Below are 15,330 nucleotides of genomic sequence, written 5' to 3'. Positions count from 1 at the left end.
TAAGAACATCACAAGCATTTTAGAAAATAAGATATAAGATGATAGTGGATTATTTTCTAGGTCTTCCCTTTAGTGTCTCAGCTGAATGTTTTCAGGGGAACTCGTCTGTTTTTGAGGGGAACAAAGCTCCTTTGTTATTGTTAGGATTAGTTTAAACAATTCTCATGAAGAGAGAGTGAAAATAAAGAGGAAGAAGAAAAAAGAGATGAAAAATATACTGATGACACTCTTAGGTACTGAGATAGAAACTGAGAGGAAATTATTTAAATGTCATACATTTGAAAAACATAATCCCAAATCATGACCGGGGGGTAATTTTGTATTTCAACAGCTGCAAAAGCCTTTTAGACATTGTGTGTGTGTGTGTGTGTGTGTGTGTGTGTGTGTGTGTGTGTGTGTGTGTGTGTGTGTGTGTGTGTGTGTGTGTGTGTGTGTGTGTGTGTGTGTGTGTGTTGAGCATCACATGCATTCAGCATGTCAGCCGCAGCTTTAGAGTTTTGACTTTTTGCTGCAGTAATTAAATCAGTCCACCAGATGGCAGCATATTCATTAAGTGTGTGAAAGAACTGACTCAGCCATGATTTGTGTTCTTTTAATTTGCTTTTCTATTTGACTCTTGCAGGTCACCAAACTCATGACATCCATGAAGAGGAGCACAGAAACATCACGCTGACATGTCTGTTCCCTGTTGGTACTGACATGCCTCCTGATTCACTGCAAATAGGCCTGAAGAAGGAGAAAACCCTGAGGAATATTTATCTGTATGACAGCAGACTTGAAGCTGAGCCGTATACAGATGAATTCTACAAAGGACGACTGCACTGTGATCCATCGTTCATCAGGAATGAACCAATCAAATGTCTCCTGACTGATCTGAGGTTCAACGATGCTGGAACATATCGGTTTGTTGTTGTTGCTGATGGAAAAAGAAACAGCGAAACATTTAACCTTGTAGTTACAGGTAAGTTACCAACACAACACATCCACGTAGAAACAGCATTTCTACATATATTCAGTTTTTATTCACCATCTTTTCAGACTAACATCCAGGTGTGGGAAGAGTTTAAATCCTGAAATAACCCTCATTATTTTTTAATTTACGTCCAACCAGGAAGTGTTTTAGTAAAGTGTTGCTGTTTTATTAATTAAATAACTCAACCATGAAATGAAATATTATCACATAATACAAACATTTCTTAAAACTCTCTTGTACAGTTTGACACATCTTCTTCTCTCAGTGGATTCTTTCATGTTTTTATGTAAAAAAGGAATAATTTTCTAAATAGTTTCCTCCAATGGTTATGCAAATAATTATTTATAATAGAATCAGCATAGCATCGTTTATTGTGGGGGTTACGTTCTGAAAACACCCAGCGATAAATGAAATCCACGAAATGACGACCTTATTAAATTTTCACAATTTAAATGCATGTTAAAACTTAATTATTCCTCCTCTGAGTGTTTATCAACCTTTCCCAAACTATAATGAGCATTTTCAACATTCTCACACACTTTATACACTCTCAAAAACCAACATATATTTAACAACGTGAATTTCTTAATAATTTTAATCTTAACAGCGCATTGATGTTTACCAACCCAGTCAAGAAACAAAACACAGTGGGCTGATTCCTACAGTAAATTTGGACATAGAATGATTGAAATAGGATTTACATATACTTACATAAACAGTGCTGCATACAAAAAAAAAAATCTGTAAAACAGCGAGACCGCAGAAGATGGGAAGGGACCACCGTAAACAAATTACCTGTATGACCTTTTCTAATGCGTTCAGATAATATTGCAATGGTTTCATCTCTTTGCAGCATCCAGGGATGAAACACCAGAGGAGATTTCTCAGCCAGGGATTCGGGGAAGATTCGGGCTCTGTGTGGCTCTTGGGATGTTTCTTGGGATGTTTGTGGCTGCACTTGTAGTTCGATATGTGATGTCAAGCAGAAAAAAGAGCAGATTAACAAATGATAAACTCCTTGAAAAGAAAAATGGCTCGATCGTTTAGACTTCCAGTTTCTATAGATAAAGAAAACTAGTTTTCTTTTTAAGGTTTTCTTAAGGTTGTCAGTTTACTTAAATAACCTCTGACTACTTACTAATTTAGCTCTTTCTGGTATTAGGATACTTGTTATTGCAATATAAGTCTCCTAACCAGGAACCAGACCAGGTTCTAAGTTGAGTCTTTTTATGTTTATATTTTTAAGCAAAAAGCTCATTATGGTCCTTTACCGTCACATGTTTCTGACATTCTCACCAGATGCCTCAGTTACGAGTCTGTAGGTTTAAGGTTGTCAGACATGATGATAAAGAGCTGTGTAATGTTGGAAGGATGAGGTTTTACCTATAGTATTCATATGGTAAAACTTACATCTCTCTAATAATTTAGCTCTTTCTGATACTAGGATACTTTGTGTATTTGGTACAGCAACAAAGATCTCCTAACCAGGAATCTGACCAGGTGCTAAGCTGAGTCTTTGTATTTACAAAGCCACAAAGCTCATTATGGTCCTTTACCGTCACGTTAATCTGACATACTTTTGTCAGACATGATGATAACTCAGGCTTTATCTCCAGGATCAGTGCTTGTAGGTAAAAAGATGCAGGAATATGACTTTTATAAGTCTCTTAGGAACATGATGACATCAGTTGATGACATGTTCCAAGATCTTTCTGCATTGGGTCTTTACCTCCTCAGCACCTTGTTCCCAGGAGATCAGAGCATGAAGAATGGCTCTTGAAGAGGTGAAAAGTGTTTTCTAATAATAATAATAATGAATTTATCACTGATGCACTTTGTTTTGAGAACGTTCTTGTTCTCAAAGTTATCAAACTGAAAGATTTTATTGCACATTGAAATCTTTTTGTTTACCTTTACCTCTGATGAGTCAAAAATGTTAAAAACTGTTGTTTTGTCAAACCCAGTTTTATAAATCTGACCTGCACACATTGTTAATTATCAGTGTTTGCTGGAAAAAGCTGCATAACCTTCATTATGAGGTTAAACTGTGGCTTATGTTTACATACCTTCATGTTAATATGATAGGTATGTTTGTTTAGTTTTTTACTTCAAATGTGAAGTAATTTACGTTAACATGGTCAGAAATTGCTGATCACTTTTTATAGTGTTCTCATCTGACTGAAGTGTTAATCAAAGAAATTGTGGGTCATTCTATGAAACGGTGTCATTTGAGTCCACAACATTTGATGAGATTAAAAATCCATAAAAATGTGTCCAACTGTATTTCCAAAGTTTCAAGCTGTTAAGATGTTTGTTCTTAATCACTTAATAAGAGACAATGTTATTTTAAAAGAAAAATATACAATTTTTCATCATTTTTAATTAGTACATGACCATTTTTACCACGTCCGCAATGACCAGCAAGGACTTTACATGTAACATATCAACAAAAAGGGAAGGGATGGTATTTATGAAATATATACACCTGTGAAGTTGTTATAAATTTGAATTATGTTGTAAATTAATTTCTAAAAAAGGACACTTTACTAGTAGGAAAACACAAGATTTTTAGAAATGATTTCATGTATTTTTGGTCATTGTGTGCATATTGTCCGTGACGGGGTGGTACAAGAATGACTCTGTCTGAATAAGTATAGGTAATATAAATATTACAGGTAATACTAACATAATTTATACCTGAGGTAGGAAAACTTGTTTTTTAGGTTTAATCTATCTTTTATATTGTGGATTTAAATAATAGTTTTTGCCCCTGATGAAAATTTTTAAATAACAAAGTGGAAATGCTCCCGTTTCATAGAATGACTCTTTGACTCTTACACATATTTTTTTGTGTAATTGTAGAAATGAATCAGCTACAGTTTGAACCAACTCGTGTGCATGTTTGCCACTGAGTACAAATGGGTCTAACTGTGTTGTTAATCTTTGTTATGACACCAGAGTTTGTGAAAAAGTTTGTTTACAACTTCTTCAAGCTGCAGCAAATGAGGAATTAAAAGAGCTGCGTAATGTTGAAAAAATCCCAACAGGGGTGCATCTTTTTGCACTGAATATGAAATATATTATAAATATGGCACTAAAGCATGAAGTCTTCTCCGTTCATTTAGTTTTCTCAGTTTTAGCTGAACTAAGCTTGTAGAACGATGCAAAACTATGAACTATGTAACTTTCTAACTTGCTTTTAATCATTTTAATGTAATTTATGATTTTATTGTGATCCAGATTCTTGCTATTTGTTGGTGTCTTTTACTATTTCTTAATGTCTGTAATGCTTTTGTTTTAATGTAAAGCACTTTGAATTGTCCTGTACATGAAATGTGCTACACAAATAAACTGCCTTGCTTTGCCTAAAATATATAGATTTTGTCTGACCTTATTTGTTTATACATGTAATACTTGTTTCCTACACAATATATATCTGGTGGTGGGGGGGCTCTCTTGCAGCGGTTATTTCTGGCAGTTAGGGAGCTCCTTCCCGACATCTCAGCCGATGTAGACATCCCTCACACACATGGAGTGAATCTTTTGCAGTTGCACAAATAATACACATTGGAGACATGGCTGCTTTTTAACTCTGTACACTGCACTCACTCATCTGTTACTGCAGAGAAGAGGAGCCGCCATTTTCATTTTATAGGCGCTTTTCACAGTGATGTCAGACATCTTTCGTTTAGAAGATCCCAACATCCGTTTTAAGCCTTTTAAACTGAAGCTCAGCATATCTTGTAGTATTTAACATCTTCATTTCACTCGGTATCGTTGGAGATAGTTACAGCTTCATCACACATGTAAAGATATGCATGATAATCGACAGGCTAACAAGCAACTACTTCAGCTATAGACTGAATATGATAACACGATGCCGTCAGGCAGTATCGTATGCACCGATAGGAATTACACCCTCTAATATTCTGTCAGTTGATTGTACAGGCCGTCCACGTATCAGAAGTCTGATGTCGATGGGATTAATCTTTTGTCCTCTGATCTCCTTGTGTCCATCTCTCAACTGCATACTATCTATCATGGCCCCATCACTGACACACTGCTGCTGCAGTGTCCCAGGATGTTCAAACAATAAGAAAAAATTCCCACATCTTGGTTTTCACAACTACCCAGCTGATGCTGAGCTTCGTGCTTGTTGAGTGAGGGCAATTAGAAGAGATGAAGAGCCACATTTTAAAATCCTACATGGCAGCACTTACATCTGCAGCCATCACTTCACATTAGTTTGTTTCTGCCATTGGGCAAAACAAGCTTCAAAGAGGAGCTGTGCCATCTTGATTCCTGGGGAATGACTTGGGCAAAGGTAGAAGGACTCTGGTAGAACAGTTAATAAACTAAATTGCTAAATAATAACCTTTACTAACAACTCATGAACATGTTAGAAGGAATTCACATCTACTTTTTACAGAGGTTGCTGTTTAAAGCACGGCAACCACATTGCAGGTTAAAATTACATTATTGGAAAAACATTCAGCATCAGAATTGAGTACACCTCTCACATTTTTGCAAATATTTTATTATATCTTATCATGAGACAACACTATAGAAATTAAACTTTGACATACAGAATATCAAAGTCCAGCTCCAAGAAGGTGTCCACTGTGTTTTGAGAGTCTGTTGGTCTAAAGCACAGCGAGCACCAGAAGTGATGCCGAGCCTGCAGTAGAAGCTTGTTCCTCTGTCGTATTGTAGCTGCACTTCTTCACACACATACAGACCAGAATCATCAGTTCTGAGTCTGGACACATGAAGTCTGATTCGTCCTTCTCCGAGGACGTCTTTGTCACTCTGGACTCGTCCTGCAAACTGTCCATCCTGAGACTCTGGTACCTCAACTCCATCATGGACATGATACAGGGTTAAGACTCTGTGATCAGTTATCAGGTTACAGACGATAAACAGGAACCTCCAGGAGACGTCAGGTTTGGTGGTGAAGGTCCACTCCAGAGTGATGTTGTGGTTCTCCTCTGCCTGATAGGAGCTCTGTGTCACATTCACTACAAATGTTGCTGCTGAGGAGACAGAGAGAGAAAGAGAGGAGCAGACACACTGAGAACTGGAACATGGAGGCTTTAAACTACATCTAGAGGTTTTTGAACATTTTTATCTCTGTGCTGTCAGAGCTCATATCTCACATTAACCAGAGCAGTTTGTTTATAAATTTGGTGTAAATTAACAGTATTAACAACATTTTCTCTCTGTGAGAAAAAAATACAACATTAAAACCACAGGGATTTAGAGGGATTAGAGAATATTTTTGTTTTTCTGAGACCTACAATTTAAAAATAACTCAGGCAAAAACATCAATTTAGTAAAGACTTCAGAGCTAAAAGCATCTAAATCCATTAAAGTTAATAAAAACAGAACCACTGTTGTTTTTATATTTTTGACATTCATGAAGTCAAGTGTTGTGTCTGTACGAAGGAAAGAAAGAAAGAAAGAAAGACAGAAAGAAAGAACGAAAGAAAGAAAGAAAGAAAGAAAGAAAGAAAGAAAGAAAGAAAGAAAGAAAGAAAGAAAGAAAGAAACGTTTTTTTCCCAGTCCCAGAGGTGCGTAAAGCGTTATAACTTTCATTCTTTTTCAGAGGACAGCCTCACTGGTACATGTTAGTAACCAAAAAGAAGCACACACTCTATGGCACACACACAAGCAGGTGACGCCCAATTTCCTCAACTTTCCCGCATTTCTGTGTACAACAATAAACCAGAGTAAAACAGTTAATCTTGACAAAAACTGAAATGTTTCTACTTGATGAGAATATTTCCATAAAATGTATTTTGCTCCAACATTTCTAGGTCGCAACGACATCTACATACAGCAGCAGTAGGGACTTTGATTCATGTTCTTTCAACAAACTATCAGGTTATAACGTGACAAGGTTCCTTTTTTTTATTGGGTAACAGTTGCACGTTTCCATAGTTACAGCCTTATGAACTGCACTTTAAATCCTTAACTGATCAAATCATATTTATATATTTATCTGTGAATTTAAGCAGGTTCCACTTTCTGGTTTATGCGCTCAATACATTTATCTTTTGTTGTTCTTTTTCATTAAATTCTACTATCTATATATATATTTATTCCATAGTTTCACTCTGTTTAAATTGAAGGCAATCAACCAGCTTTACATTTTTAGCAGATTACTTGCAGCATTTCAGTGTGTTACACAGATCCCTGCAGCTTTAGCTTCTTCATCAGAAGGATGTTTCTAAAGAAGACTGCAGACGCTGGTGGAAACATGTCGAGGTAAAAATAAATATCTATACACATTTGCTGATTAGAGACCATGAAACATGAACCTATTTGAGTTTTCATGTAAGAAACTTATTTCTGCTTGTTCACAGTTCATAACAAACTAGTTTACATTAAGCTTCATTTGGAGCCCAGTTACACTCAAACATTTCTGACTTCACACTTAATGCTGTGATAAATGGAAAATTACTGTAACAATTTCACCATCATAAAAATGTAGTACAACTCACCTTTCTGTAATGTTTGTGTCACTGACGCAGTTAAAGGGATTTCTGTGAGCAGCATGTGATTACTTCTGTTTCCTGTCAACGTTCTGCAGGTAACCACAAGAACAAGCTGATAACATGAGCTTGTAGCATCAAAACAAAACACAAAGCAACAAAAAAATGTCTCTTTTAATTTTTTTTTCCTTTTCTGTTGGACAATAATAACAATAATCAATGCTTTTTAACAAACAGTTGAGTTAATAATATAATGTTATGTTTTAAGCTGCAACATCTGTCATGACTGAACAATAAACACACACTAGATTCATTTCTCCTTTTTTACAACAGAAGATGACGGTCATTCTTGAATTTATCATGAGAATCATTAATGCTGCTTAGAAAGCATAAAGATCAGTAAAATATTTTAGGCTCCATCTTATGAAAACTAGAGGGAGGTGTAAATTTACAACATGTCCACTGCAGGAAGTTTGATGAGAAAACAAATAAACTCTATCGGACAGCAGATGGTGATAAAATCCCCATCATACACAGTCAAAGTGTTACGGCCGCCTGCTTGCCGGCTCGGCGACCAGCAGGACTGCAGACTGGTGGCAGCTGAGCTGACTGACAGGGTGCATCATGTGGCACCGCCCCACCCCCTCACCTGGCACCTGGATTGGCCGGCTCGTTATCGGAAGGCGGGCTGTTCGTCATTGGAGCCCTACATAACCTCATCAGCAGCATCATTCGGGGCAGCTGTGGACAGTGGGACACATGCCTGCCAGGCTGAGCGAATTGTGGACTATTGTGTGTAAATTTGGCGAGTTAAAGAATAACATTAAGGACTTTAAGTTGATGTGTGTGGTGTTCCCTACCCTGAGTGAGGTGAAGTTCATTTTGGTTTTGTTTGGTATATCTAATTCCGCCTTTGTGCGTGTTTCCCGTTTTGTGGACATTTTCTTTTGGTAATTATCCTAGTATTTGTGATACCCTTTAACGGGACACTTTAAGTTGATTAAGCATTTCGATTTGTTTTGTGTAGTGTGGCCGATACCAGAGCGGTGTCTGGACCCATTTTGTTACAATAAACTGTCTTTTCGTTTAACTCTGGTATTCGGCTCTCTTTGTGTTCCGTCCTCCTTACCCCTAGAGCACGAGGACGTAACACAAAGTGAAACTGTCATGACTCACCAGCATGGTTTGTTTTATCCAGTTAAAATCTCTTTGGGTTCAGAGTTGGATGATAAACAGTTTTAAAGTTGCAGTGTTTTCTCATCGACAGCCACATCTTTATTTGTATAAAATCTAATATTTAATAATCAAATCTGAGATATTTCAGTTCAGACCTGCTGCAGTTAATGTCAATTTATTGATTCTTTTCCTGAGAAACATAAATTTTGCTTTATTAATAAAAACTGGATACACATTTAATCTGTGTATTTATTCAACTACAATTTGCGTCATTAAAATGTAAATTAAATGATGAATTTCAAGTAGTTCTTTGTTTAACTACAGCGCTGATGTAACATGATCACATAGTAAGTGTAAAAGCCCTGATAAAGGAGAGAATAAGTTAAAGAACACACGGACACCTGCGTTCCTCAGCTCCTGCGTGTATTGACTGAAGTGAGGGAACGGGGTGCCTTGCTACGTGGCTCAGTGGTCCCACACTCCCCCTGCTGGCGCCCTCTGGCTACTGCATTGGTTGCACTCAAAACCCATTTTAAATGGGATCCCAGCATTTAACTCCATTTCTCATTTGAGTTTCATTTCAATCCTCTACATAAGCAGATATAATTTCTTTATGAGCTACAAATCTTGCAGTTCTAGTACTTTTCCAGACGCAAAATAGCTGAAGTGACTTCGTATCTCCTGATAACCCACTCTGTCTATCTGAATTTTATGAGTTAAATTCTTGTAGAACATTATGGAGCTCTGGTTTCATATCAGCTATGTAGACGATGTATGTGTGACACAAATGGAGAGAAAGTAGGAAAAGGTGATGCTTTCACATTTTACTTAATATTATAAATTCATATGAAGTATCATAAAAAGACTTGTTTTATTTAATCATGTTTTATAAAAAAAAAAAGTAACACATTTATCCAGTATTTCCTCAGTATGTGTTTCATAGTGAAACATCTTTCTGTCCTTGTGTTCTTGTGTTTTTTCACACTTCAGGTGTTCTCTGATTATTTCACACTGAGGATCTTCACCTGGTTTCTCACTGATGTCTCTGCTCTAAGTTGATCCAGTTCTTGTTTAAACAGCAGCAAATCATTTCAAAGCTCCTTCAACATCCATCTGGTGGATGTTTCTTCATGCAGTATTGTGGAGCAGCAGCAGCTTTCTGTCCTGTTTGTGACGATGAAGCTCAGAATCAGAGACACAGTTCTAATGCTGATATTTAAGGTTAGAATAAAAACTTCTTGAACGAGCTTTATTGTGTCCTGCTGCCATTGTCCAATGATCGGAAGGTTGGCGGTTCAATTCCCACTACCCCCAGTCATCTGTCATTGCGTCCTTGGGCAAGACACTTAACCCTCCTTGCCTCCAGTGTTGGCATCGCTGGTGAATAACTGTGGATGAATGTTTGGTGATGGTCGGAGAGGCCGTAGGCGCGGATTGGCAGCCACATTTCCGTCAGCCTGTCCCAGAGCAACTGTGGCTACACATGTAGCTTACCATCACCAGGTATGAGTGTGTAATGAATAATTAATGGATACACAATGTAAAGCACTTTGGGTGCCTTGAAGAGCGCTATATAAATCTAATCTATTATTATTATTATTATTATTATTATTATTATTATTATCAAGTTATTATATGAATCCACATAATGATCATACTATTCCAGAAGACATGCTGGGTTGCTTCCATGGAGCCATCGGTGCTGCTCCTGGTGGTGGATGCCCCGGAATAATCTTTTAGGAGGTTGATAAAACATTCTGTAGTAACTTTGGCATTTAGCCACTCAGCTGGGTGAGGGGGGAAATGCGTTTATAACACACTTCAAAAAACAATCCAAAAGCTGCAGTCCAAGTTGGGTAAAGTTCTTGTTTATTTTTCATTATATGTTATAGCATACATTGATAACGGGTCACATTTATAATTGAAATAAAAGGTGCCAATAAAAAAAAATGTGAAAGCAGTAAAAACTGTCATTATATTTAAATTTTTATTTTTTTTTTATTTTCTCATCTATTTTTTTAACCTGTCCTGTCCAGCATCAGTTATGGGATCAAGTTGAACTCATGAAAAGATTACTGAGGCACTCAAGAAGGTAGAAAATAAAAAGCCTTTATTATCTCATGGCTAATCTATTAAAAAACATTTCAACACCAACGCGTTTCAGGCAAAGGGGCCTTCATCAGAAGGAACAGAAACACAAACATGAAACCCAGACATAAAACAGAAAAGTGATTAATTGAACATGTTTTTTTCCAGCAGAAATAAAGAAACAAACTTTAAACTTCAAAACAATTAATTTCAATACAATCTTGAACATGTTCGGGGGACAGTAACGTCTTTATTGTGCAAAATTAAACTTTGCACATCTGAGTCAAGGAGCTTGGCAAGAACTGTTTCTGAGTGCTACGAACCAAAACATTCAAACTGTACATTATTTTTATTTACATGATTATTGTTAAACAAGCAAAAACAAGATAAAGCTCATAGTGCAAAAGTTAAAGCTTCAGCAGTGAAGTAAATACTGCAGGTTTCCAGTTAGTAACTGAGTGTCTGTTTTATAAAAGAAACCAGTTACTTTGGAAAGTAATTATTGTATTACCTTTTCAATATGTTGTCTTTAATGGAACTAAAACAGAATATTAAAAATGATTATTGAACTAAACTTATGACAAACTCGTGAAACTCATGAGAACATTTACATTAATATATGGACTGTGTGTTTATAACTGATGTGGAGAAACATTTTATTTCTGGTCGTAACTTTCTGACCTTTTATCTCAGAAAGAAAAGTGACGTCTGAGCTTCCAGTTTAAAAACCTTTCCTTCGTATTCCTTGAGACTCACCATGTGTGTCTCTCTTAGTTATTTGTGTGTGTGCTTGTCCAGGTCTGCCTCTAGTTGATAATTATCATTGATGAGGTTGTTTCCCCCTAAAACCCCCAGTTAGATAAAGAACACTTCACTGAGCTTAATTATACTAATGCATAAAGTTGTGTTTTCTGTAACAGTATTTTAAACATGTAAACAATAATTAGTTAGATTACCTGTTACTGAAAGAAGTAAAGCTGTCTGTGGGTAAACAATCCAAAATGGTGTGAAATGTATTTCCCTGCTACATCAAGAAGAAAATCAATTTTTCCACCAAGTCTGATCTTTCAGCCTCATTTCAGTCAAACAAATTAGTTGTTCGGAAACGAGGATCGGCTGGAACGAGACCTAAAATCTTCCAGTGGAGGAAAAATGTTCTTTTCTAGACTGAATGTGAGGGAGTAAAAAGCACCAAACAATAATATATCTGTGAGTATCAGTCCACAGCAGATGAGCTTGTGTCCTTGGCCTTCTTTGACCACATCTGGTGTTTCAGGGTTTCTCTCGGGTTCAGGATGATCCTTCGGTGCTGTGAACAGACAAAACACATCTGTTTTAATGCAACGTTAAAAACATTTTATTAACAAACAAATCAGAACAGAAACTGAAAAAAGTTAGAAAAAAACCTTCTGAAATGACCCTGATAAACTATTTACTAACTCACCTGTAACGTTCAGTTGACATTTTTCAGAGCTGAAGCTGTAATCTGTCTTCACATCACACACATACAGACCAGAATCATTAGTGAAGTCTGATTCGTCCTTCTCTGAGGACGTCTTTGTCACTCTGGACTCGTCCTGCAAACTGTCCATCCTGAGACTCTGGTATCTCAACTCCATCATGGACATGATACAGGGTGAAGACTCTGTGATCAGTTATCAGGTTACAGATGATAAACAGGAACCTCCAGGAGACGTCAGGTTTGGTGGTGAAGGTCCACTCCAGAGTGATGTTGTGGTTCTCCTCTGCCTGATAGGAGCTCTGTGTCACATTCACTACAAATGTTGCTGCTGAGGAGACAGAGAGAGAAAGAGAGGAGCAGACACACTGAGAACTGGAACATGGAGGCTTTAAACTTCATCTAGAGGTTTCTTAAGATGTAAACTGACCACAGACAGATGAGATGAGGATGAGGAGCAGCAGCATCCTGCAGATCATCTTCTCCCTGTGAGAGGAGACAGAGGTGATGAGTCATGAACACATGAGGTCAAAGTTCAGTCATTCCAGGTAGAAGAAGGAAAATCTCCAGTCTGACTTCATTCAGTCATTGCAGCATCTGATCCTGTTCATCATCCTGTTTATTTCACATCAAAGAACTTTCTGACTGAACTACATGAACTACAACCACTGAAATAGAAGCTGTCACCATGGAAACCTGCAGGTTGTGTTTCTATGAAAACATTTCACATGGATGAAGTTCTTTTTGTTTACAGGAATGTGTTTATGCCACCAGGTGGCGCCACTTTCAATTGAAAGACGTAATTTAAAGGTACGCCGCCGAGTCGTCGCCCCCCTACACGTTAATTTCATGACGTCGCCGCCCACGTGAGGGTCGGCTGCGCCCTCTCCTGTGCTTGGTGAGCATTGAATTGGCAGCTTCCACTCGCCATAGGTTAGATATAAGAACCTCAGGAATGTCGTCTTACACATTCTTCTTGCACTACTTCCTCATCCAATCAGATGAAAGTACCCGTAGTTTTAACCAATAAGTGGAAAAAATGGCAAACACACCTAACAGACAAGTAATTAAACCAATAAGAGAATGGCTTTGTAAAACAGATCAATTAAACGATAATGAAATATACAAAAAATAAATACTGCAGAAAGGAAGAAAGAAAACTTAAACCAGGAAGCTTAGCTCCACCGGGCTACAGTAACAAGATAAGAAAGACGAAAAACTGGTGATTCTTATGTCTAACAGCTAATCAGGAGCAGTTTTATGCTCCATTTCCTCACGTATTACATGTTGATAAACTGACTTGCTTTGATTCATTTTCACATTTCATTATTTATCACATCTTCAGAAATAACAGTAGAAAAATAAAGTTATTTTTATCTTTCATTCCTATATTAATCTACATATTATGTTCAATCATAAGCTGTTGTTATTTCTCTGGAGAATCATTAAAACTTTACTACTTTTCAATGAAAAGAATAAAGCAAAGGAAAGATGCTTCTTTCATTTATTTTTATTATTTCATTTTTGCAGTTTAATAAGGTGTTAAATAAAAGAGAAACACACAAAAACACAAACAAAATAAAAACAATTGGACAAAAACACTTGAATAAAATCTGGTTCTGTGTTGAGTTTGAAGTGTGAATGTCACAAAGATCAGCTGCTGGACTTTATTCTGCTACGTGTAATATGATCATATGAAAGTTTTCTACATGGTGAAAGTAAAAAGCATGGTTCAACAAGAAGAAGACATCTGTAACACATCTGTAAAACACAATCCCCAACGCCTCTGCAGTCAGTTAAACCTTTACAATCCTCTACATACTTTGAACATTAAAACTTGTACAGAAAGAAATTTATCAAGAAATTTAAGAAATTCTTCACGACGTTCAGAATAAAAGTGCTTCATGGAGATATTAAATACAAACATCTGTGTTTTCAGTTCCTTCTCGTGTCTCAGAGTTTTTAAAGTTCCTCTCTGCTGTTTCCTCTCAGCTGCTAAACTGCATTTCCAGAGACAGAGGCGGCTTCTAACTTAACTTACCGACACACCCACTTCGCGTCATTGTGGGTAGTAGGTACAGTAGTATATAAGTGAAAAGTATTTTGTGGTAAGGACTAGACACCAGATCGACGTTACAAGGTTACATGTTCTGCTTGGAAAAGAAGTACACATGACTACAGGTAAGTCTAAATGCCTTTAAACGTGTCTTCAAATGTACTTTTCTCACGTCTTTTGAAGTTTTTTCATACACGAATCTTAGTGTGATGTGTGACAAAATAAAAACCGTTTCTAATATCACGCTGGTTTACAACACAAGAAATATCTGAACGTTCATTTGTGTAGCACAACTAATTAAGAGTTTGTCTTCATGAAAAATGACTGTCGTGAATTAATAATTCAAAACAATTTATAGCGTTTTATTTTTAAGATGATCCCATTTGGTCCTCCTGTTCATTTTATTGTTTCAGAAGTAAACATTTTGGATTAAATCAGCTGACTGAATACATGAAAGTGTATTTTCATGTGTTTTAACTATTTCCCAGCCGTTTCTGAGACAATGTTTCCTAGCTACATTAGGCTGATGTTCACACACCCATTCCACGCTCCTCTCTGTGTTAAGGGTTAAATAAAAGAGAAACACAAAAACACAAACAAAATAAAAACAATTAGACCAAAAACACTTGAATAAAATCTGGTTCTGTGTTGAGTTTGAAGTGTGAATGTCACAAAGATCAGCTGCTGGACTTTATCCTGCTACGTGTAATATGATCATATGAAAGTTTTCTACATGGTAAAAGTAAAAAGCATGGTTCAACAAGAAGAAGACATCTGTAACACATCTGTAAAACACAATCCCCAACGCCTCTGTAGTCAGTTGAAACCTCTCTGCTGATCCCTTTCAGCTGCTAAACTGCATTTCCTGGACAGAGGAAGTGACACTAAAGCTGCGCATGCGTGTCATAAAGTGTGTTGCAGGCTGTGAACACACTAGTTTTAGCCGACACCCTCCCGGTGAGTCAAAGTGTCCCACCGAGCAGTAATTTGTCGCAAGTGGTGCAGGTTACAAGGTTACATGTTCTGCTTGGAAAAGAAGTATATGACTACAGGTAAGTCTAAATGCATTTAAACGTGTCTTCA

At 37.0% G+C, this 15,330-nt stretch overlaps 4 protein-coding genes across 7 annotated transcripts in view; 1 reads left to right on the top strand and 3 right to left on the bottom strand.

The window, feature by feature from the left end:
• Window positions 1-15,330, bottom strand: part of LOC121639814 — an 882,884-nt gene that overhangs the window by 36,332 nt on the left and 831,222 nt on the right. The window lies entirely within an intron of this gene.
• The window catches only part of LOC121640350, a 220,529-nt gene that overhangs the window by 68,247 nt on the left and 136,952 nt on the right, over window positions 1-15,330 (bottom strand). The gene's annotated exons all lie outside the window — the stretch shown is intronic.
• LOC121639800 overlaps window positions 1-15,330 on the top strand; it is a 94,582-nt gene that overhangs the window by 4,880 nt on the left and 74,372 nt on the right. The window contains exons 3-4 of one of the 2 annotated variants that reach the window (XM_041985329.1): window positions 623-961; window positions 1,827-4,290. The exons of the other annotated variant lie outside the window; for it this stretch is intronic. Coding sequence (XP_041841263.1) covers window positions 623-961; window positions 1,827-2,020 — 533 coding nt within the window. The 3' untranslated portion in view covers window positions 2,021-4,290. Of the gene's footprint in view, window positions 1-622; window positions 962-1,826; window positions 4,291-15,330 lie in introns of those variants that run through there. 2 annotated transcript variants of the gene reach the window in all.
• The window catches only part of LOC121639796, a 103,260-nt gene that overhangs the window by 23,590 nt on the left and 64,340 nt on the right, over window positions 1-15,330 (bottom strand). The window lies entirely within an intron of this gene.

Source organism: Melanotaenia boesemani, chromosome 5, assembly GCF_017639745.1.
Source record: "Melanotaenia boesemani isolate fMelBoe1 chromosome 5, fMelBoe1.pri, whole genome shotgun sequence".
In the NCBI taxonomy this organism is placed as follows: Eukaryota; Metazoa; Chordata; class Actinopteri; order Atheriniformes; family Melanotaeniidae; genus Melanotaenia; species Melanotaenia boesemani.
This window is presented reverse-complemented; position numbering and strand designations above follow the sequence as displayed.